Source organism: Garra rufa, chromosome 14 (assembly GCF_049309525.1).
Source record: "Garra rufa chromosome 14, GarRuf1.0, whole genome shotgun sequence".
NCBI lineage: Eukaryota > Metazoa > Chordata > Actinopteri > Cypriniformes > Cyprinidae > Garra > Garra rufa.
The window spans coordinates 24,768,553-24,790,525 of record NC_133374.1 but is presented as its reverse complement, the minus strand read 5'-3'; the positions used below and the strand labels follow the sequence as shown (position 1 = coordinate 24,790,525).

Below are 21,973 nucleotides of genomic sequence, written 5' to 3'. Positions count from 1 at the left end.
ACATTACCCATAATCACCGCGGTTATTCAACGCAAAGGGTCACGCAATCAACATGGCGGCGGCTAGGGCACTCGCAAGAGGTGTCCGATTGGGTTCATATAGCATCGGAAGAAGTCGCAGTTTAATATTTAACAGCGTACAGAAACGAGGAATAGCAGCTTGCATTGATCGTAAGTTAAATTATTTAAAGACCATTATAATAATAATGCTCTTTGAGAGCCGAGCCAGTCAGTCATTTATGACTCCTAAGTCTAGAGTGAGTATGGTTCAAATACTGTGGTTGTATTAAAGTTAGTAGAAATCTATGATGATATGTCATTGTGCTGCATATTTATGATTTTAAATACCTGTCGATACATAATTTTTGTGAAAATGGACTCCATGTCACATTGAACGTTTGGTCTTATTGATAAACACTCTGTTTTTATTTAGAATTTTATTGAAGTAATACATTGACATATCTTTTTAATTACATTTCTGTTTAGTAAACTCACTTGTGCATATTTGTTGAGTCAATATAACGCTTCATTAAACGTCAGTGTTCCTGGAATATTACTGAAATATTTTGTCAAATGTATAAACAAATGAAATAAATTATTATTTTGAATTATGAAATCTTACGTTTTAAAAACATTTACATTTAAGGGAAATTTAATTTTAGTAAATTTAATCAGGTGCAAACGCAATTGGTTGGCTTTTAATGAGCTCAACCAATCATATTTGGGGGTGTGTGATAAGCGCAGTTGATTGGCTCATATCAGACGCCCTTGTTGATCTTGCATCTCATTACAACAGATGCTGCTGCTAATACAAACTGTACATAAACTATGTAAACTAATATATAATATTTACACTACCAGTAAAAGATTTTTAGTGTTTTTGAAGAAGTCTCCTCTGCTCACCAAGCCTGTTCTTATTTGCTCCGAAGTACAACAAAAACAGTAAAATATACATTTCTTTTTACTATTACTAAAATTGTATTTGTTCCTGTAATTTCAAAGCTCATTTTTTAGCATCATTACTCCAGTCTTCAGTGTTACTCGATCCTTCAGAAATCATTCTAATATTCTAATTTCTGCTCAACAAAGTTTTTTTTATTATTATTCATATTCATATTATTATGTATTATGTTCTTTGATGAATAGAACTTTTGTAACATTATAAATTACTTATCATCAGTTTTGATCAATTTAAAGCATCCTTGCTAAATAAAGGAATTCATTTCTACAATCCCCCCCACCCCTCCCAAAAATGACTGACTCTTTTTAATGCATGTTAGTGTATGTTACAGAGGCTTTTGATTATAGGTTAAATTATGTTTCTATTCATCAAAGAATTCTGAAAAGAATCTTCTCAAATGTTTTAAATATTGATATTAATAATAGTAAAAAAAAAAGTTTATTGAACAGCAAATCAGCATATTAGAATGATTTCTGAAGGATCATGTGACACTGAAGACTGGAGTAATGATGCTGAAAATTTAGCTTTGATCACAGGAATACATTACATGTTAAAATATATTAAAATCAAAAACAGTTATTTTAAATAGCAAAAATATTTCACAATATTACTGTTTTTACTGTACTTTAGATCAAATAAATGCAGGCTTGGTGAGCAGAAGAAACTTAAAAAAAAAAAAAAAACATTTCCACAGCTTATATTTCCGCTTATATTTCCACAGCCTCTATAGGACTCACAGATGAACAGAAAGAGTTTCAAAAGGTGGCATTTGACTTTGCTGCCAATGAGATGGCACCACATATGGCAGAATGGGACCAAAAGGTAACCTAAATATCTGATTATAGTGCTTATTGTTTCTATTTAAAGCTTAAACATATACCTATATTCAGCGTCATTGATATCTTCACTCGTAGGAAATTTTCCCAGTGGAGGCCATGAGGAAAGCCGCCCAGCTGGGGTTTGGTGGAATTTATGTGAACCCTGATGTTGGAGGGTCTGGACTGTCTCGTCTAGACACCTCTATCATATTTGAAGCTTTATCCACAGGCTGTGTCAGCACTACTGCATACATCAGTATTCACAAGTGAGTCTCCTATGCCATCTCATGAATGTTCTACTAGCTTACTAATATAAAACATTAAAGGTCATAGTAATACATATTGTAAGGTTGGACAAGATTTGTTACGTTGTTTTCATTTTAATGGTTCAATGGTTTTTACAACGTGTTTATTGGTTGTTTGAAACAGCATGTGTGCCTGGATGATAGACACATTTGGAAACAATGAGCAGAGGGAGAAATTCTGCCCTGATCTTTGCTCAATGCAGAAGTTGGCCTCATACTGTCTCACAGAACCTGGTAAGTTTAAAATCGCATTTTTTTTTTTTTCCGTTTTGCTTTGTGGGAATTATCAGTGTTGTTTCATTAACCTAAAGAATTAATGCTAAATAAAAAAAATATACACTACAAGAAGTCTCTTTTGCTCACCAAGCATGCATTTATTTGATCAGCATAAGCAGTAATTATGTGAAGTATTTTTACTATTTAAAATAACTGCTTTCTATTTGAATATATTTTAAAATGTAATTTATTCCTGTGATCAAAGCTGAATTTTCAGCATCATTACTCCAGTCTGTCACACGATCCTTCAAAAATCATTCTAACATGCTGATTTGCTGTTAAAGCAACATTTTTATTATCATAATATTTTTCAGGATTCTTTGATGAATAGAAAGATCAGCATTTATCTGAAATAAAAAGCGTTTGTAACATTATACATCATACCATTTAAAAGCTTGGAGTCAGTATTTTTTTCTTTTGTTTTGTGGAAAGAAAATATCGAAATGAATACTTTTATTTACCAAGGATGCATTCAATTGATCAAAAGTGATAAAGACATTTATAATGTTACAACATATTTCTATTTCGGATAAATGTTGTTCGTCAGAGCTTTCTATTCGTCAAATAAACCTGAAAAAATTCTATTCAGCTGTTTTCAACATGATGATAATAATAATAATAAATGTTATTTGAGCAGATATATTAGAATGATTTCTGAAGGATCATGTGACTGGAGTGATGATGCTCAAATTCATCTTAAATATAAATATATTCAAATAGAAATCAATTATCTTAAATAGTAAAATATTTCAAAATGTTACTGTTTTTGCCATACTTTGGATCAAATAAATCCAGACTTGGTGAGCAGAAGAGACTTCTAAAAAATCTTACTGTTCAGAAACGTTTGACTGGTAGTGTAAATATTAGATTGAAAAAGAAATGTTGCCTTATGCAACTTACATAACACAAAATGAAAATAAAGCTAAATAGAAATATAAAACACTAGCAAAAAAAAAAAAAAAACTACTAAACGTGTGTTTAGATGTTTGTGTGTATATAGAGATTGTGAGAGGGAAAGAGCTTTTAATATTTTGACAAACCTTTTTTTTTTTTTTCCCTAATCTCAGGTAGCGGGAGTGATGCCGCTTCACTTCTTACCAGCGCAAACCTCAAAGGAGATCATTATATCGTGAATGGCAGCAAGGTATTTTGAGAAATGATTAAGACATTGACAAAAATCTCCTTGCAGTTTCCCATCAGTTTTTGCTGTTTCTGGTCAGGCGTTCATCAGTGGAGGTGGAGACACGGATGTTTATGTGGTCATGTGCAGGACAGGTGGGAAGGGATCTAAGGGCATCTCCTGTCTGGTGGTTGAAAAAGGAACCCCTGGACTCAGTTTTGGCAAAAAAGAGAAGAAGGTAATGAACATCTTCAGTATAAGTGTGTAATTTGGAACGGGAACATAATAGAGTGACTTTTTTTAAAGGTATAGTTCAGCCAAAAATGAAAATTCTGTCATTAATTACTCACTCCCATGTTGTTCCAAACTTATAAGACCTTTGTTCAACTTTGAATGCAAATTAAGATACTTTTGATGAAATCCGAGAGCTTTCTGACCTGCATAGACAGCAGCACAACTGACACATTCAAGGCACAGAAAGGTAATAAGAACATAACATTTTATTTTATTCTGTCTATGCAGGGTCAGAAATCTCTCAGATGTAATCAAAAATATCTAAATTTGTGCTTTGAAGATAAACAAAGGTCTTACAGGTTTGAAACGACATGAAGGTGAGTAATTAATGACAGAATTTTCATTTTTGGCTGAACTATCCCTTTAAAGGAGAAGTAAAAATTGTCCAGCAGATGGCAGGATTGAGTTATTTTGTCACTGTTGTGATTTATAATCAGTGTACCAACATCTTTCAGGTAGGATGGAACTCACAGCCAACCAGAGCCGTGATATTTGAGGACTGCGCTGTCCCAGTGACCAATCGGCTTGGAGCAGAGGGGGAGGGCTTCAACATTGCCATGAAAGGCCTAAACGGAGGCAGAATTAATATTGGTGAATTGTTTCATAACTTTGATTTGAAACCTTTATATTTTAAGCCTTTTTGTGACAGATTTGTGCTCTGGTCTTTCTGCCCTGGGGAGGATTTTCTTTGTACTGAAAATGCTAGTTAATGTTATCGCGTTGGACTTAAACTTATTGACACAGGGTGTAACATACTTTTATTGGGACTTTTTCCCCCTCCTTTTTGCACATTGCCAAACGTATTCAGAAATAATGCTTTTTTTCACTCGAAAATTGAAATGCATAAGGTGAGACCTACTGTATGAGGCCTGTGATCAATTGGTTTAAAAAAGAAATACAAAAGCTGTCATTCATTACTCATCCTCATGTTGTTCCAAAACCGTTAGACCTTTGTTCGTCATTAGAACACAAATTAAGATTTTTTTGATGAAATCCGAGAGCTTTCTGACCCTGCATAGACAGAGATGCAACTAAAACGTTCAAGACCCAGAAAGGTAGTAAGGACAGTGTTAAAATAGTCCATGTGACATCTGTGGTTCAACCGTAATGTTATAAAGCCACTTTTTGTACACAAAGAAAAGACAAAACAAAGGTCTTATGGTTTTGGAAAGACATGAGGGTGAGTTTAAATTTTTAGGTGAATTATTCCTTTAATGCTATTTATTTCGTACCCACAGCTTCTTGCTCTCTTGGAGCAGCTCATGCATCTGTGCTTCTGGCTCGAGATTACATGTGTGTGCGGAAACAGTTTGGAGAACCACTAGCGAACAGCCAGGTACCAGCTCAATTGTCTAGCACTGATCTAATTCAGTCAAATCAGAAATAGGAAGTTATTATTCATATCTGTGTTCAGTTCCTGCAGTTTAGGCTGGCTGAGATGGCCACTAAGCTGGTAGCTTCTCGGTTGCTGGTGCGTCAGGCGGCAGAGGCTCTGCAGGAGGGCCGACCAGAGGCAGTCTCGCTCTGCTCAATGGCCAAACTCTTCGTGACAGATGAATGCTTTTCAGTAGGTGTATTTACACATTGCTCTGGATTGAGATGAGCTGTTTGATGTTGTTACATAAATACATTAAGGTTTTTGTGATCACCTCTTTCAGATATGTAACCAGGCCTTACAGATACATGGAGGTTATGGTTACCTAAAGGACTATGCAGTGCAGCAGTATGTCAGAGACATTAGAGTACATCAGATATTGGAGGGTAAAGTGTTTTTGCCTTATATAAAAAGTTGTAATATATCTAATTCTAATAATATATTTAAAATATTTGAAACAATATTGATTCTTAAATCCCATTAATTGATTAGTGAATGAATGGAATATTATAGCACACCTGCCATCAAATAAATCGCAGTAGGTTTTGTGCTTTGTTGCTTTTGATATGAAACAAAGTCTCAGATTTCAAATTCTGTCTATTTTAGTAATGTATTCAAACAATAAACGCCGTTTTGGCGCTGTTTACTGTAGAATGACAGATCGCTGTAACGCCTCAGTTCAAGTTCAAGAGAAACGCACGTTAACTAATCGTCTCCTCCGCTTTAATACCAGTTTCAGCACGATATAAACATGAATAAACATCCGAAAGTATGTTTTAAAAAACCGTACGACTTACCGAAATCCGTATCCTGTCACATGTATCGCTCAATCAGTGTTTCAACCGCGCAAAGACAATGTAAACAATGTCGCGTAACGTCACATTTACCTCAAAGTAGGGCTGTTCGATTCCGAAAATTTTGGAATCGATTCCGATTCCTGGTTCTGGAATCGATTGGATTCGATTCCAGAATCGATTCCTCACTGTTGTTTCGATTCTTTTTCGATTCTTGTTTTTTAGACTGGAGGAAGCTAATTTCGCAATAAAGACAGGATGTAAAGGTCGTATAGAGTTACCTTCTCATAATATGAAGCTTCATTTGTAAAAAAAAAAAAAAAAAAAAAAAAAAAGATATATATATATATTATATACTATTTTTCTGTAGCTCTGACTGATTTCAAATTGTAATTCATTGCCCAGGAAATGAGTCATAACCCACAGCTCAGCAGTGGACATGCATTTATTGCATGTGTAAAACAAGACGTGACGTGTATAAAATGACAAAATTAGCAAATGATACACTGAAACGAAATAAACAGAACTTTAACAGCAACACTGATATAAGAGCTATAATTTCGCAATAAATGCAGGATGATATAAGAGCTCGTGGCGTAGCTGTCAATCAGATGCGCCCTCTGCCACTGACGTGCTCTCTGCGTTTTTTTTTCAGAGTTATCGTTGGCTGATAGAAAGATTAAAAATAGCATTTATTTAAGATGTAAATAAGATCAAGACACGTCATGATCTATTCTGTCGTGCAGCGCTCAAAATTGTGGACATCATGAGCCAGTTCTCCCGTAAAATAACATCTGAATCGTTTTTTGAACTGGTTCATTTAAATGATCTATCCGAACGAATCTTTTTGTGGAAATGTATCAGACTATAATAACTATTAGCGAGCAAGAGGCAAATTAATGGGTGCTTCTCAAACTGAAGGCTGCATCCTTAAATTCAGACGAGTTTAATAATGAGTCGTTTTTATTACGTTTATTTTCGTCAATCGACGTTTGATGACTTACAGCCGAAATATGCAGCCTTCATGGAATGCAGCCTTCCGTTTAAGAGGTAAGTGTTGAACTGAAAACGGCTCTGAACGAGGAGTCGATTCCCCATGAGAGGATCGATTCCAAACGTTGGAATCGACTCTCGATTCCCAATGCCTCGGAATCGATTCTTTTTGGAATCGATTCCCAGCCCTACCTCAAAGAAGAAGAAAAAAACATTCGGTGAGCATAAACTCTTTTTTTAGTCAGCTAGAAAAATTAACTTAAGAGAGTAAATATATAAACTATATAACATATTCATTATAATTTTACCGTTCTTCAATGTTTAATTCATGTTTGAATAAACAGCCACCATTTAAATCGTTATATTTCAAAAAACGAATTGAAGTAGAAGTATGATTATGTAATTTTATCTTTATTATTATAAAAACTTCATTGAGTGTAATTTAAGCATTTGTATGCAAATCAGTTAATTTTAACCTTAAATATTACAGTAATGTAGTACCAAACTCTCAGATATTTTACAGCATTAGTCCTTGAGAAAATTTGACATGTACTATACCTGATATATATCCAGAATGATCAATATCAAATCGAAATGCAAGCTTATGAATAGAAATAAATAGTGAAATTTGTGTCAAAACCCATCCTTATTATTTATAGATAGATATAGATATAGATTTTAACATTGTTTTTCTTTTGTTTAGGTACAAATGAAGTGATGAGGATGATCATTGCAAGAAGTTTGCTCACGGAATCCTGATTCTCACAGGACAAAACAGTTTGTCTTTGTCTAAAATGTCCACCACAGGTATAAGGTTGAGTGAATTATATATTTATATGTTCCACATATGACTATAGAGATTACTGATCTTCCACACTCCAGAGTCTTGATCTTGATCATGAGATGTTGACAGTATTTCATGGAGAACATTTAGAAAGTTTGTGCCTTAAACTTGTGAATAAGTAAATCTAGATTACAGTGTTTGTTATAATAACACAGAGGAATTTGGTTTGTTTCGGGTCAAAATACTGGCAGGTTACAAAACAATGTAAAGAGAAACACTGGCTATAACATTAAAATGAAACATTTACAAGTTACTGAAACACTAGTTTAGTTGAAATCATATAATTGTGATTAAGGCTAATAAATTCCCAAATCTAACCCTTTTAAGTACAAATAGATATCAGGTTAATTCAATATTTAGTACTTCCTTTTTATCACAGACAACTGTCAGCTGAAATCATTTTCAAAGAAGAAGATCGAATCAACTCAAGTGAGGCTTGATATTGTTTGTTCTCATTACAAAATATGTATAAATCTGCTCCTCATGTTGTTGTTTTTTAAAAAAAAAACTCTTGCTACATAAACGGTTGTACACCCTGTGAGATAATAAAAAGGTGTTGATGAAACTTTCCACAAAGGCTGATGTTTGGGTTTCACCTGAAAATCTGTTTTTGCATGTCTTGTCAACATGGGTTTATAATGTTCCCCAAGTAGATGAGAATTAAAATGCTATATATTACAAAAGTCCTAAAGGAGAGCTTTTATGCCCCTTTTTACAAGATGTAATAAGTGTCAGGTGTCCCCAGAATGTGTCTGTGAAGTTTCCGCTCAAAATACGCCACAGATCATTTATTATATTATTTTGAAAATGCCCATTTTAAATGGAAGCAGAAACATGTTTTTGTGCATGTCTCTTTAAATGCAAATGAGCTGCTGCTCCCCGCCCCCTTTTCCAGAACAGAGCACATACTCTACCAAAAAAAACATCCTTTTGGTTTTGATTATCATCTTTTTCATGTTTTCTGGGTTGGTAGATGCACTGGGGACCCGACTAACAAACAATCAGATTTTCATGACATGTCACCTTTAATATCTTAATCCATCATTATAGTAGTACCAAACCTAACCAAGCAGAAACAGAGGCAAAAGAAACATCTGAGGAGGCTAAACAATTGGACTAAAGCGGGACACTTTCAAGTCCGACTGGTCTTCAGTACCTCACTGAAAGGGTAGTAGGTTCACTCCGCTCTGTTGACAAGGTGCTGAATTGTTTTTCACCTGACTTGTACAAGAAACAAAAAAATGAAAATGTTGAACATCACACAATAAACATCACATCTAGTACACAGCGCTTTAAATACACACCTAAGCTCATTTGCATATGTATTTTGAACATGCTTCTTTCTGTTCCAGTTCACATAAGTGACCGTTACCCCAATCAGCAGCAGAATGAGGAAGATTCCCATCAACACTCCACCAATCACAGCTGCGGCTCCCCCATCTAACAATAGAGCACCATGTCAAATTATCTCAGTGTTCAGTGATTTTAAAGCTGTGTGTGTGTGTTGTACTCACAGGTCACTCTGAGGGTTACGCTGCACGCTGCCTGAACGAGTTCATTAGACGCTTTACATGTGTAGGTACCAGCGAAGGCATCAGAAAGGTTGTGTAACATAAGAGAACCAGTGTGCTGATCTGAAGCACAAATGAGACATGATTGTTAATTATTGTCCTGTAGGAGATTTTTTTAAAGTGCATGTAAAGCAATATTAAATATCTGTTCTGAGTTTACACACCACAGAAAAATAAACATACACCTTGCAGAATCTGCAGAATGTTCATTATTTTACACAACATAAGAGAGATCGTACAAAATGCATGCTATTTTTTTTTTCATTTCGTACTGACCTGAATAACACATTTCACATAAAAGATGTTTACATATAATCCACAAGAGAAAATAATAGTTGAATTTATAAAAATTACCTTGTTTAAAAGTTTACATACACTTGATTCTTAATACTGTGTTGTTACTTGAATGATCCACAGCTGTTTTTTTTTGTTTTGTTTTTTGTTTAGTGATAATTGTTCATGAGACTCTTGTTTGTCCTGAACAGTTGAACTGCTGGCTGTTCTTTAGAAAAATCCTTCAGGTCCCACAAATTCTTTGCTTTTTCAGCATTTTTGTGTATTTGAACCCTTTCCAGCATTGACTGTATGATTTTGAGATCCATCTTTTCACGCTGAGGACAACTGAGGGACTCATATGCAACTATTACAGAAGGTTCAAACGTTCACCGATGCTTCAGAAGGAAACACGATGCATTAAAAGCCGGGGGTGAAAACTTTTGAATTTGAAGATCCAGGGTAACTTTAACTTATTTTGTCTTCTGTGGAACATGTAAGTATCCTCTGTAGCTTCTGAAGGGTAGTATTAAATGAAAATATATGATATTTAGGCAAAATAAGGAAAATGTACATGATCTGTTCAAAAGTTTACACCCCTGGCTCTTAATGCATCGGGTAGATTTTCATTTTTGAAGTAACTACACCTTTAATTCTTTAGTAGTTTTACTAGGATGGTTAGTAAGTGTTTAGGGCTGTCAAACGATCTGCAAATGTGTGCTGTCTGTGCCACCCGTGCTCTGTTTTCCGGTGTCAGAATGAGTGTTGTGGCAGCAGTTGATTGTTTCCTACCTTCAACAAAACTGTCTGGCAGCAGACGGGCTGCGTTCTGCTCTCTGTCCCACGAATAGATGGGTGTTGGGAGACCCTGAGAGGAATGACAACTCAGCGTCACATCATTCCCCTTGTTGGTGTTTCCATGCAGCTGACAAACTGGCACAGATGGAGGAACTGATGATGGAGAGAACAATATGATAGAATATAGAGATAAATATCTATAGTGGATAATTAATAGTTCAGTCATGTAGGGCAGGGTTTTTAAAGACCACAGAAAAAAAGAGATAAAAATCAATTATTATTAATATTTTAACAATAAATAAAAGAAATTAGGTGACCCTGGACCACAAAACCAGTCTTAAGTAGCACAGGTTATTTGTATCAAGAGCCAACAATACATTGTAGGGGTCAAAATGATTGTTTTTTTTTTCTTTTATGCCAAAAATCATTAGGATATTAAGTAAAGATCATGTTCCATGAAGGTATTTTGTAAATTTCTCATCAAAACTTAATTTTCGATTAGTAATATGCATTGCTAAGAACTTAATTTGGACAAATTTAAAGGGGTTATTAGAGTTGGTGGTCTATAATGTTTGAAACCCCATTATATAGGTCGTATTACCCAGTACAGTGAGGTTGACCAGACCATGTCCGCTGCTCGGATTGGTCACCTCACATATATACAGCGCAGCATCAGATATTTCGGCACTTGTTATCCTGATAGAAGCGATGCCCAGCACTGGAGGGTTCTGCACTAGAGCCATCCTTCCCTCCCAAGAGTCCACCCAGTACAGCCTCCCATTGTAGTACAGCACCTGTGTCAAACAGGACATTGATATGATGGTTTACAGTGCTTTGCGAAAGTATTCATTCCCCTTCATTTTTCACATTTTGTCAAGTTGCTTCCTTAGGTGAAACTGCTTTAAATGACTTTTCCCCCCACATCAATCTACACTCCATACACCATAAGGACAAAGCAAAAACAGGTTTTTAACATCTTTGCAAATTTATTAAAAATAAAACTTAAATTTTTCCATTGCATAAGTATTCATACCCTTATCTGGGACAGTTGAAATTTAGCTCAGGAGCATTCATATTGCTTGTAGATGTTATTACACTTGGAATGAAGTTAAGCTGTGGCAAATCCATTTGAATGGTCATGATTTGGAAGGGCACACACAAGGTCTAACAGCTGCAAATGCCTATCAGAGCAAAAACCAATGGCTAGAGTGTTGACCAAGAACCTGATGGTCACTCTAGTTGAGCTCCATTATCATATGTGGAGATAGGAGAAACCTACAGAAGGACAAACATGACTGCAACACTCCAGCGATCTGGGCTTTATGGTGGTGTGGCAAGACTCAATCCTTTCCTACAGACTTGAGGCTGTAAAGGTGCTTCAGCTAAGTACTGAGTTAAGGGTGTGAATACTTATGCAACGTACTTATTTCAGTTTATTAATTTGTAATACATTCAGAAAGTTGTGACAATTGTGTTTTTACGGTGTATGGACTGTAGATTCATGTGGAAAAAAGTAATTTAAATCAGTTTATTATAAAGCAGCAACATAATAAAACAGGGGTATAAATACTTTCAAAAGGCACTGTATTGTAACTGACTTACTGTAAATGACCAAATACAGCAGTTCTCACCCTTTTGGCTTGGACGGCAGGAGTTCCTGGAGCTGCGTAACGCCACTCCAGGGTGAAGCCCTCTGAGGCGTGTGTATTATACGTACAGGTCAGCTCAGCCGACGACCCTGATCGGACAAACACTGAGGGCTTTACCACAACCGCCTGCCATGAGATCACTACATCTGTACAAAGAAAAACATTTAGAATGTTATCAAAAGTAAATGCTGTTCTTTTACACTTTCAGAAAAAAAGAATCCGTTTCAACAAAAAAATATTAAGCAGCACAACTGTTTTCAGCTGTTTAGTTGATCTTCGAAGGATCATGTGACACTGAAGACTGGAGCAATGATGCTGAAAATTCAGCTTTGTCACCACAGGCATAAACTTTTTCAAATATGTTAAAATAGAAAATAGTTATTTTAAAACAGTTATCTATTTACTGCATTTTTGATCAAATATCTGCAGACATAGCGAGCAAGACTTTCAAAAACATTAAAAAATCTCGCAGAATTTATTTAATACATAATAAAAAAAGGGTGAAGGAATTACTCACCAACGTACTGGAACAAAATGCATGTTGCGAAGACAATGTGACCATATGCCATGCTTTTAATATTGTGTTGTTCTTGCGCTGAGATAAGGAACAGCTCATAACTGGCTGGCTCTGACTAAAAGAAAGCACAACAATGTCCAGAGTATGCTTGCAAAAAGGGGAGGCAGGTGTGGCTTAGTATTATTCTTCACTAAAGCACCTTTATTCTTAAAATTAAAAAGCTGACCAATATTTTTCTGGAAAAAGATATTCATTTTATACCTATGTCTAAAGCTATTTTGGTTCCCATGACATTAACAAGAAAAAAAAATGTATTTACGTTATGGCCATAACAGAAATTGGGGGCTCGTCCGGGATATCAATCCGAGAACTGAAAGTTTGTTTAATGCAGGGTCAATCAAATGCCACTTTTAAGAAATGTGCTAGTTTAACTCTTTAAAAACTGATACAATTTTAAACAGTTTTACAATGCAATTTTGTATTGGTTTAATAAGCAGAACATTATGGTATGCGATCAAACCAAACCAAGCACCAACACTTGAACACTTGAACCTTACTGAGGTATTTTCCACTCTGAGCCTGTTTCTTACCTCTCTGCTTCCATCATGTGGACAGTTACTGTACTTTCAATTTCATATAATGCCAAACTGAACATAACAAAATGAGCAAAAAAGGCCTAATTACAGAATAAACAATATCTTCAACCAGAATACTCACAATAACATTCAGCATTAACACTAAATTAAAAAATGATAAAACATTGCTTCCAATATTCAAGTCATTAAACCACAAGGCTAGTTTTTTCGTACAATATCATGAACACATGAATGAATAAATAGACACTTCCATGTAACTTACATGATCAAATCTTTTACAGTCCTTCCTGCTCCAGTAAACAAGTACGAGACAAATCATTAGACATTTTAAGACAGCACTTTCATGGGCTTTCAGTTTATTTTCTACTTGAAATTCTCCTCTGAATGGTCAAAAAATGGCTCTGCTTCAGAAAAAGCAAAAACTCCTGAGAGAAACAGAGGCACAAGAGGCACAAGAATAGCTGATGCTAAAGATTATTGTTGTAAATTGAACTGAATGTCTCAATAACTGGACAAATCTGAATCCATAAACACAACTGTTTCAAAAAGTGGACTATATCCCATCATAATGTATAACACACTGTAAAACTGACTAAATTAATGAAAAATACTGTTCTCGGTCAGTGTAACGGTTCGAAAAGATGACGAGAAGAACTTCACAGAGTGTTTAGGCATCAAAACACAGATTTTAAAAGTTATAGTTCACACAAAAATGTAAATTACACCATGACTTACTCACCCTCAAGCTGTCCTAGGCGTATATGACTTTATTCTTTCAGACGAATACAATCGGAGTGATATTTTTTTGGAAGTCCTGGCTCTTCCAAGCTTTATAATGGCAGTGAATGGCTGTTGAGAATTTGAAGCGAAAAATAGTGCACCATCAATCATAAAAAGTGCTCCACACAGCTCCAGAGGGTTAATAAAGGCCTTCTGAAGCAAAGCAATGTGTTTGTCTAAGAAAAATATCCATTTTGAAACTGTGTACGCAACTTCAGGCCTTTAGAACCCCCTGGAGTCGTGTGGAGCATATTTTATGATGGATGGATGCACCTTTTTGGGCTTCAAAATCTCGACACCCATTCACTCCCATTATAAAGCATGGAAGAGCCAAAACATTTTTTTTTAATATAACTCTGATAGTATTCGTTTGAAAGAAGACAGTTATACACACTTAGGGCAGCTTAAGGGTGAGTAAACCATGTGGTAATTTTCATTTTAGGCGAACTATCCTTTTCAACTCATTAAAAAAACATGTAATACTTAAAAAAACAATTCAAAACATTTTACTGTACTTCTAGAACTTTAATCTGTATAAAAAGTTTATAAGTTCATCTTTATCGCAACCTTTGTTGAAACACTTCCCCACATATGTTTGGCTAGTCGTTAGCACATTGTCTTGAGGGCTGTTACACCAGTGACCCGGCGTGGTTCTGGGTGGGCACCATGATGGGTACAGCCCCCATTCGCAGCAGGGTCTGCGGTTGTGGCTGCGGCCCTTCAGTTCTCTGTGTGGAGCAGTTGTTGGGATTGGGGACTGCGGGAGTGTGATGGCGATGGTGGTGATGGTGGCGGTGTGTGTGATTTGGTGTGCCGCTGCCGTTGTATCCGGGCAGGCCGTGTAGTGGGTTGGGCTCTCCTGGGCGGAGGCGGTATGTGGTTGTGCTACCGGAAGTGGTGAGGATGGAGGCAGTGTCCAAGGCACCCGGAGGGTATGGGTAATGGTTGTTTTGGAGTGGATTCTGATGGTCCTGTGCAGGAGGGCTGGTGGCTATTGAGGACAATGTGCCGTTCTTTGATATGATGTCCGATCCTGTGCCACTTTTAGCCCAGGAGACACGTTTTGGAGCTTGAGCGTCTTCCCTGAAAGCAATACAAAACAGATACTGTAATATACACATCTAATCCATACAGATATCCTAATAAAATGTGACCCTGGACCACAAGTAGCACAGGTACATTTGTAGCAATAGCCAAAAATACATTGAATGGGTCAAAAAAATTTACATACAATGTAGATTTTTCTTTTATGCCAAAAATCATTAGGATATTAATTAGATATTTTGTAAATTTCCTTCTGTAAATATATAAAAACTTGTTGAATCAAACATTTTTGGATTAGTAATATGCACGCTAAGAACTTCATTTGGACAACTTTAAATTCGATTTTCTTATTATATAGATTTTTTTGCACCCTCAGATTCCAGATTTTCAGAAGGAGAAGTCCACTTCCAGAACAAAAATCCACAGATAATGTTCTCACCCCCTTGTCATCCAAGATGTTCATGTCTTTCTTTCTTCAGTCGTCAAGAAATTATGTTTTTTGAAGAAAACATTTCAGGATTTTTCTCAATATAGTGGACTTCTATGGTGCCCCGAGTTTGAACTTCCAAAATGCAGTGTAAATGCGGCTTCAATGTATACTAAATGTGGTTGTAAATGATCCCAGTCAAGGAAGAAGGGCTTATCAATTTTTTTTTTATTACAATTTATATACTTTAACCTTAAACGCTTGTCTTGTCTTGCTCTACCCGAATTCTGTTCAGTTAGGGTATGTCGTAAACTTCCTTTTTATTTTCTCCCTCAACTTCAAAAATCATTTAAAAATTGTTCTACAGAAGTACCGACCCAGTGTTTGCAAAGTGAATATGCAAAGAAGATCAAACACTCTTAACAAAAATGGTAAAACAGTGATGTAGGGCAATTTTGAAGTTGAGGGATTTTTTCGACATACCCTAACTGTCTTGAACCGAAAAAAAAAAGAGTTCAGGCAGAGCAAGACAAGATGAGCATTTGAAGTTAAAAAGGTTATAAATTGAAATAAAAAAAATTTAAAACCTGACCGTTTTGCTAGATAAGACCCTTTTTCCTCAGCTGGGATCATTTACAACTGCATTTGGGAGCGTTTGAAGCCGCATTTAAACTGAATTTTGCTAGTTTAAATTCGGGGCACCATAGAAGTCCACTATATGAAAAAAAAACCCTGAAATGTCTTCCTCAAAAAACATAATTTCTTGACGACTGAAGAAAGAAAGACATGAACATCTTGGATGACAAGGGATGCAGCTTTCAGATGATGTATAAATCTCAGTTTCAAAAAATTAACCCTTAAGACTGGTTTTGTTGTCCAGGGTCACAAATATTAAAAAATATAAGATACATGCTCACTTGATATCATTGGCCATCTCTTCCTCAGTGTCACGGTTTCTTCTCAGGATAAAGATCAGGAATAAAACTAGAGCCATCAGACCCACCACAGAGCCAACCGTGGCCCCGGCGATCACCCAGGCATTGTTAGCTGCTGTCACAAAAAGAATAGTTCAGTTTTAAATGAAGTGAGCAATGAAATTTACATTATAAAATGTTGCATCAATGCTTTGAATAATACTTACGGGTGGAGACTTCCAGGTTGATGTGGCAGCTGTCAGTCCCAGCCGTGTTGCTGGCACGACAAACATACTTGCCGGACATGCTTTTGGTGAGGTTGCTAAGTCGAAGGGTGCCTTGCCTTTCGTCTGAAAATAGAATCAAACATTCACTATGCCATCAACAAACATCAAATGTGTCTTTTCATGATTTCACCTCTCTGTGTCTGTCTGCTTGTTCTACTTTTATGGGTATTTGTTCCATTGCAGGCACTTTCGGTCTTGAGGACTTTTAGAAATTAAACTTAGAAAAAAACTTTCCCACTGTCACTAACATTGTTGAACAGTATAGTACTAGGGCTGGGGTTTGACACAAAATTTCACAATTCAATTTGATTTTGATTCAAAGCTTGCAATTCGATCCATATATACAGTGCCTTGCAAAGGTATTCTTACCCCTTCATTTTTTCACTTTTTGTTTTGTTGCAGCATTATGTTAAACTGCTTTAAATTAGTTTTTCCCCACATCAATTTACACTCCATACACCATAATAATGACAAAGCAAAAATCAGATTTGCAAATTTTACAAATGTATTAAAAATAAAACACTGAAATAAGTACATTGCATAAGTATTCATACCCTTAACTCAGTACATAGTTGAAGCACCTTTACAGCCTCAAGTCTTTTTGGGTCTGATGTGACAAGCTTTGCACATCTGTATTTGGCAATTATCTGCCATTCTTTGCCTCACCTTTTCACCTCTCAAGCTCTGTCAGCTTAGATGGGGGCTGGCAGACATTTTCTAGAGTCCTAGTTGTTCCAGTCGTCTTCCATTATGGACAATGGAGGCTACATGCTTCTGTGAACCTTCAATGCAGATTTTTTTCTGAACTCTTCCCTAGATCATTGCCTTAACACAAGTCTGTCACTGAGCTCTACAGGCAGTTATCTTGACCTCAGAACTTGGTTTTCAGCTGTTAGACCTTTTCTGAGAGGTGTGTGCCTTTCTAAATCATACTCACTCAAATGAATTTGCCACAGTTTAACTCCACTCGAAGTGTAGATTTTTTACAGTCTATGAGTTTAACATAAGGCAGTAACATAACAAAATGTGAAAAAATGAAGGGGTATGAATAATTTCACCAGGTACTGTATATATATATATATATATATATATATATATATACAACAGTTCTTTCTGGTTCTCAAATCTGATTGGTTGAGAACCGTGAGATATTCTACTGGTATCGCTACAGGAACGCCCTTTCACAATTTTGTATCACTCCGCGTGTTCTAGCCGGGACCGTTTCTTTTCCGAGTGTCATGGCGGACGTCCAAATCCCGTATCATTTTATAAATAATACTCTTTGTGTGTCACGGAATGTAGTTTTAAGAGGTTTTCAGGCGAGAATGTACTTGTTTATAGTTCAAATATGCAGTTTGTTAATAAAGATAACGTCTGTTTGAAAATTAGCTTCGTCGTTTTCGGACGTGCGAGACCCATAACGTCAGGGGGCTTTCTGCACTCATCAATCCGCTCAGAGCGCTCTCACCACGGCCAGATCTTCAGGAATTTACAGCTGGCTCTGATGTCTCTGTAGTGGTTACACATGACATGTAATTCATTTTGGGTAAATCTAACGGGCAGTCTTTGATCTCATTAATTTATTATTTGTTCCAGAGAAGAAGATACTTCATGTAGCATGTTTATGTAAATTCAATGCTGAATGCTGCCTTTACTCTTGACTGAATTGCCTAGCAACTTTTTGATGGCTGTTTTTGTTGTTGTTGTTTATTAAATATTATTACTCAATAAATAAAAATGTATATAAACTATATTTTAAATAATGTATTTAATAATAGTACTTAGTATTGAGTAACGTGCTTACATTCGTGATGGTGATTTTAGTTAACGTTACATTGTTCCGCCTTTAGATGGCGACAAGAGACCGTGTTATGAGTGAGCAGTTAATAGTGACTTTGGGACTTTTAAACTGAAGTTAAGCGGAAGTTCTTTTTAGCTTCAACAAGTTTGCCACAGCGAATAAATGCACTGAGCAGCAAAATCACCCTTAATAGATGAACAGATATTAACGCTTTCTTCAGTAAACATTCAAAGTAACTAATGTCATCTCATCGTGAATATGAATAATGAATGCTCTATCACAGGGGTCTTCAACTAAAACGGCTCGAGGTCCAGTAATGAACCCTGCTCACCAGCCGAGGTCCGGACAATTAGCCTTTTTCACACTTCCGTGTTTCTGGCTTCCGGATTGGCGCTCGCAGGGAAAAGTTTTTCCGGTAACAGCAGCGGCCGTACTTAACATGCGTAAGTTCGGGAATCAAAGTCTATTTTTACAAAATAGATACTATGATACTATGATATATACCGGGTTTTACTCTAAAAATAGCAAACATTTTTTTCAAAAACTTTGTGTCAGCTTCTGGTCATCACAAAGACTATGTTTATTTAATTATGAATGATAGCACTTATAATACAGTACAGTTTTGAGTTTTGCCGTTCTGTCTATTTGGTGCTGGCTCTGCATTATGACTCTTCACGTCAGTTTTTTTTCGCGATTATTAATGTTGTTATTATTATTAAAGTAATATTGTATTTTCTACTTGCTCTCCTTTGCATTATTCATTTTACGGTGTAAATGTACGTTGCATAATGTGCCCAGGGATATACATAATAAAATAATACTAAACAAGACAATACTCCGATTAATGGCTTTATTCCATTTGGATCTGAATTACGTTGCTGTATTGAGTTTAGGCATCATCCGGACTCAGAATTGTTTAATTTAATCTTGGGAAAATGTGCATTTGGATATAAAGGCTGTCAAATGCTGTCATTATTTACCATGATGTAGTGATTCGAGGGAAATGACTGAGTAAATTGAGAAAATAGCTTAAATATACCAGAGATTGAGAACAGAAACTATAGCTGGCGCTATGTTGCGCATTTTATATTGACGAGTCAGCGATCTCAGTACCCATATAAATCACAAACAAGTAAAAATGTTGTTTCTTTATTGATTATAACAACAACTTGGAAAACAGACAAAACAGAAAAGGTAAAAGGCATTATTTGAGACAAGAGCATATTAATATAATAGGCGCAGACCTGTAGCGGAACTGACTTTACCCTGCGCTGACGTAGTTTCCGATTTTTGTGAAATAGGCTTATTATATATAAAAAAAACTATTTATGTTTTTTGCGAGACCAGAGTTTCTTCAGTATATTTTAGCTTAAATTCTAGACATTTAAATACCTTTTTAAAGACCTGAACAAAAAATAAATAAATAAATAAATAAAATGACTGTAAAAAGCATGATTTACAATTCAGATGCAGGTTTCACAAAACAAAAAAGATTTCTTAAATTATAAACTTAGCATTCCAGCCTTCAAGAGTCAAAAGTATCAATTTGTATATTATTTTAAACAATTATTGTCAATCAAGTATTATATTAATTAACATATACATATTTTACTGCCTTAATTGTTTAAATTTATATAACACATGATCTTGTCGATCCATCAGTTCACATTTACAACTCTACGTGTTTGCTGCCTAAAACTAGGACTGATTTTCACATTGGTCTTTTTGACAACAGAAGATTGATACGAGCTGATTAAAAATGGCAGATCATTCTCTTCCAGCAGGAGGCGCTATCAGAATGGTACACAAAGCAGCGCCGCAGCTGACTTTGAAACGTGCAGCGCTCATATTTATTCAATGGATAGCCTTATAAAGTTTCATCGCAATTCTTTACTTTTAGTCCCCACATTTAAGACCACCTGAAATCATAATTAAGACTTTCTTAACCCCTAATAATACTGCAGTCATCAATGAAAATGTATTATTTTAAACACAGACTTTCAAAAACAACCCTTAGCCTACACGAAATACATTCTTTTTATTTTTTCCCCACTGTGTTCGGCGCACAAGAGAAATATTAGGGAAGTAAATTAATATCAGCATATTAAGTATACTCGTCTATCATTGTCTCTGAGAGAATGTGCACGTCGCTGTTTTTACTTTCACTTTAACTTTAACATATTGCCTAGCTGAATTACAGTGAAAGCTACATCTGTCTGTACGCAATGCGCCGATCTCTGTTCTCATGACTGCATGTAAGATTGCACCCAAACGCTGACCCTGGTGTGCTTGATATAATTTTATGTATTAGAAATTAGCGTTTGGCATTTTTTTATTTAAATATGTCAAAAGCTTTCACGGTCCGCATGGACGCATCTTGCGGTCCGCATCTGGACCGCGGTCCGCCAGTTGACGACCCCAGCTCTATCAGATGCAGGTACGTTAATCACTCGCTCAGTCCATCTCTCTGTGATAATACTCAAATATGATACAGTGAGGTTTTAAAGCAGTAATACAATAGGCTTTCAATGAAGCAACTCAACATTCCTTCGTTACTAGTTCCAAAGTGACGTTTTGGAATTAGTAACGAAGCTTATGCTCAGCTGATCAACCGTCAAACTTTGATTTGAATTCATGGCGGAAGGAATAGTTCGCACAAAAGAGGTTTTTTAAAGACACCCCATTGTTATTTTTTTATGTATTTACACACTCGTGCCGTCGAACTGTTGTATAAACGCAATATCACACGAGTAGACTTGAGATATGGCTGCGGCCTGCGGCCTCGTGCCTACGGCGAATCACAACTGTGCCGATATACAGCCATATCGCTCATATACCATATTGCTCATATACCTGGCAAAAATGTTTAAAATTCGAAGCACCATTTCGTGTAAGACGGCCAAGTAAGGGATAATGTACAGGCAGCCGGTAGTTATCGCAGAAATAAGCCCCGGCAGTGTGATCAGGATCTTGTATCACACTGAAGGGGCTTATTTCGCGATAACTACAGGCTGCCTGTACATTATCCCGCTTATTACAAGGCTACTTGCCACATTAGGAAGAAAACTGGACATGAATATGAATTTGAAATCTTTTATTGGCATATTTGTTTTAAATTAACATTTTTATCCTTCCGCGAAACGATATAGTACCACGTGACTAACATTCAAACTATGTACGTTAGTAAGACAATTTAAATAGATTAATGTCGAAATTTTCCATTGTTAATTGTGGTTGTCCAGTGTTTGTCACAAGATGGCGCCAAACGGTAATCTTTGTTGGCACGGAGGGATTTTAAACATACAAGTAGTACCGGCTATGCGTTATTACTTTGGAGCGGTGATTATTTGAAAAGAACGAACCTGCAAATGTCTCAACTGACCAATCAGAATCAAGCATTCCAAAGAGCCGTGTAATAATGTTATTTATATGCTGCGTTGCCCTTGTGGCTTATGTTACATTGGTAAGACCAGTAGACCTTTGAAAAATCACATTTCTGAACATCGATGTGCAATTAGACACCATGATCCAAAAAGT

The 21,973-nt window shown here is 36.0% G+C and overlaps 3 protein-coding genes across 5 annotated transcripts in view; 1 reads left to right on the top strand and 2 right to left on the bottom strand.

Annotated features, from left to right (window-relative positions):
- Positions 1-12: 12 nt before the first annotated feature.
- On the top strand, positions 13-8,355 carry acad8 (acyl-CoA dehydrogenase family, member 8). The gene is made up of 11 exons (XM_073817196.1): positions 13-170; positions 1,682-1,782; positions 1,875-2,044; positions 2,208-2,317; positions 3,427-3,503; positions 3,580-3,717; positions 4,229-4,364; positions 5,012-5,109; positions 5,188-5,340; positions 5,432-5,534; positions 7,639-8,355. The coding sequence occupies exons 1-11, from the start codon at positions 53-55 to the stop codon at positions 7,692-7,694; spliced, it is 1,260 nt and encodes a 419-aa protein (XP_073673297.1). The 5' UTR covers positions 13-52; the 3' UTR covers positions 7,695-8,355.
- Positions 8,356-8,476: 121 nt separating this feature from the next.
- Positions 8,477-12,639, bottom strand: LOC141284343 (V-set and immunoglobulin domain-containing protein 2-like). Its single transcript, XM_073817345.1, has 5 exons — positions 12,588-12,639; positions 12,053-12,216; positions 11,023-11,215; positions 10,416-10,574; positions 8,477-9,413 (listed from the first exon to the last, which is right to left on the bottom strand). The coding sequence occupies exons 1-5, from the start codon at positions 12,637-12,639 to the stop codon at positions 9,265-9,267; spliced, it is 717 nt and encodes a 238-aa protein (XP_073673446.1). The 3' UTR covers positions 8,477-9,264.
- Positions 12,640-14,114: 1,475 nt separating this feature from the next.
- The window catches only part of esamb (endothelial cell adhesion molecule b), a 56,923-nt gene continuing 49,064 nt past the window's right edge, over positions 14,115-21,973 (bottom strand). For all 3 annotated transcript variants that reach the window (XM_073818399.1, XM_073818400.1, XM_073818401.1), the window contains 3 exons: positions 16,576-16,698; positions 16,352-16,481; positions 14,115-15,046 (listed from right to left, as the gene is read on the bottom strand). In XM_073818399.1, the coding sequence (XP_073674500.1) occupies positions 14,593-15,046; positions 16,352-16,481; positions 16,576-16,698 (707 nt within the window). In that variant the 3' untranslated portion in view covers positions 14,115-14,592. The remainder of the gene's footprint in view (positions 15,047-16,351; positions 16,482-16,575; positions 16,699-21,973) is intronic.

Coding starts and splice junctions, on each gene's coding strand:
- acad8 (XM_073817196.1), top strand. CDS start 53: ATGGCGGCGGCTAGGGCACTCGCAAGAGGTGTCCGATTGGGTTCATAT. Junction 1,783..1,874: donor TGGCAGAATGGGACCAAAAG/GTAACCTAAATA, acceptor CTTCACTCGTAG/GAAATTTTCCCAGTGGAGGC. Junction 5,110..5,187: donor AACCACTAGCGAACAGCCAG/GTACCAGCTCAA, acceptor ATCTGTGTTCAG/TTCCTGCAGTTTAGGCTGGC.
- LOC141284343 (XM_073817345.1), bottom strand. CDS start 12,639: ATGGCATATGGTCACATTGTCTTCGCAACATGCATTTTGTTCCAGTAC. Junction 12,217..12,587: donor CATTTTGTTCCAGTACGTTG/GTGAGTAATTCC, acceptor TTCTTTGTACAG/ATGTAGTGATCTCATGGCAG. Junction 11,216..12,052: donor CTGCCGTCCAAGCCAAAAGG/GTGAGAACTGCT, acceptor TGTTTGACACAG/GTGCTGTACTACAATGGGAG.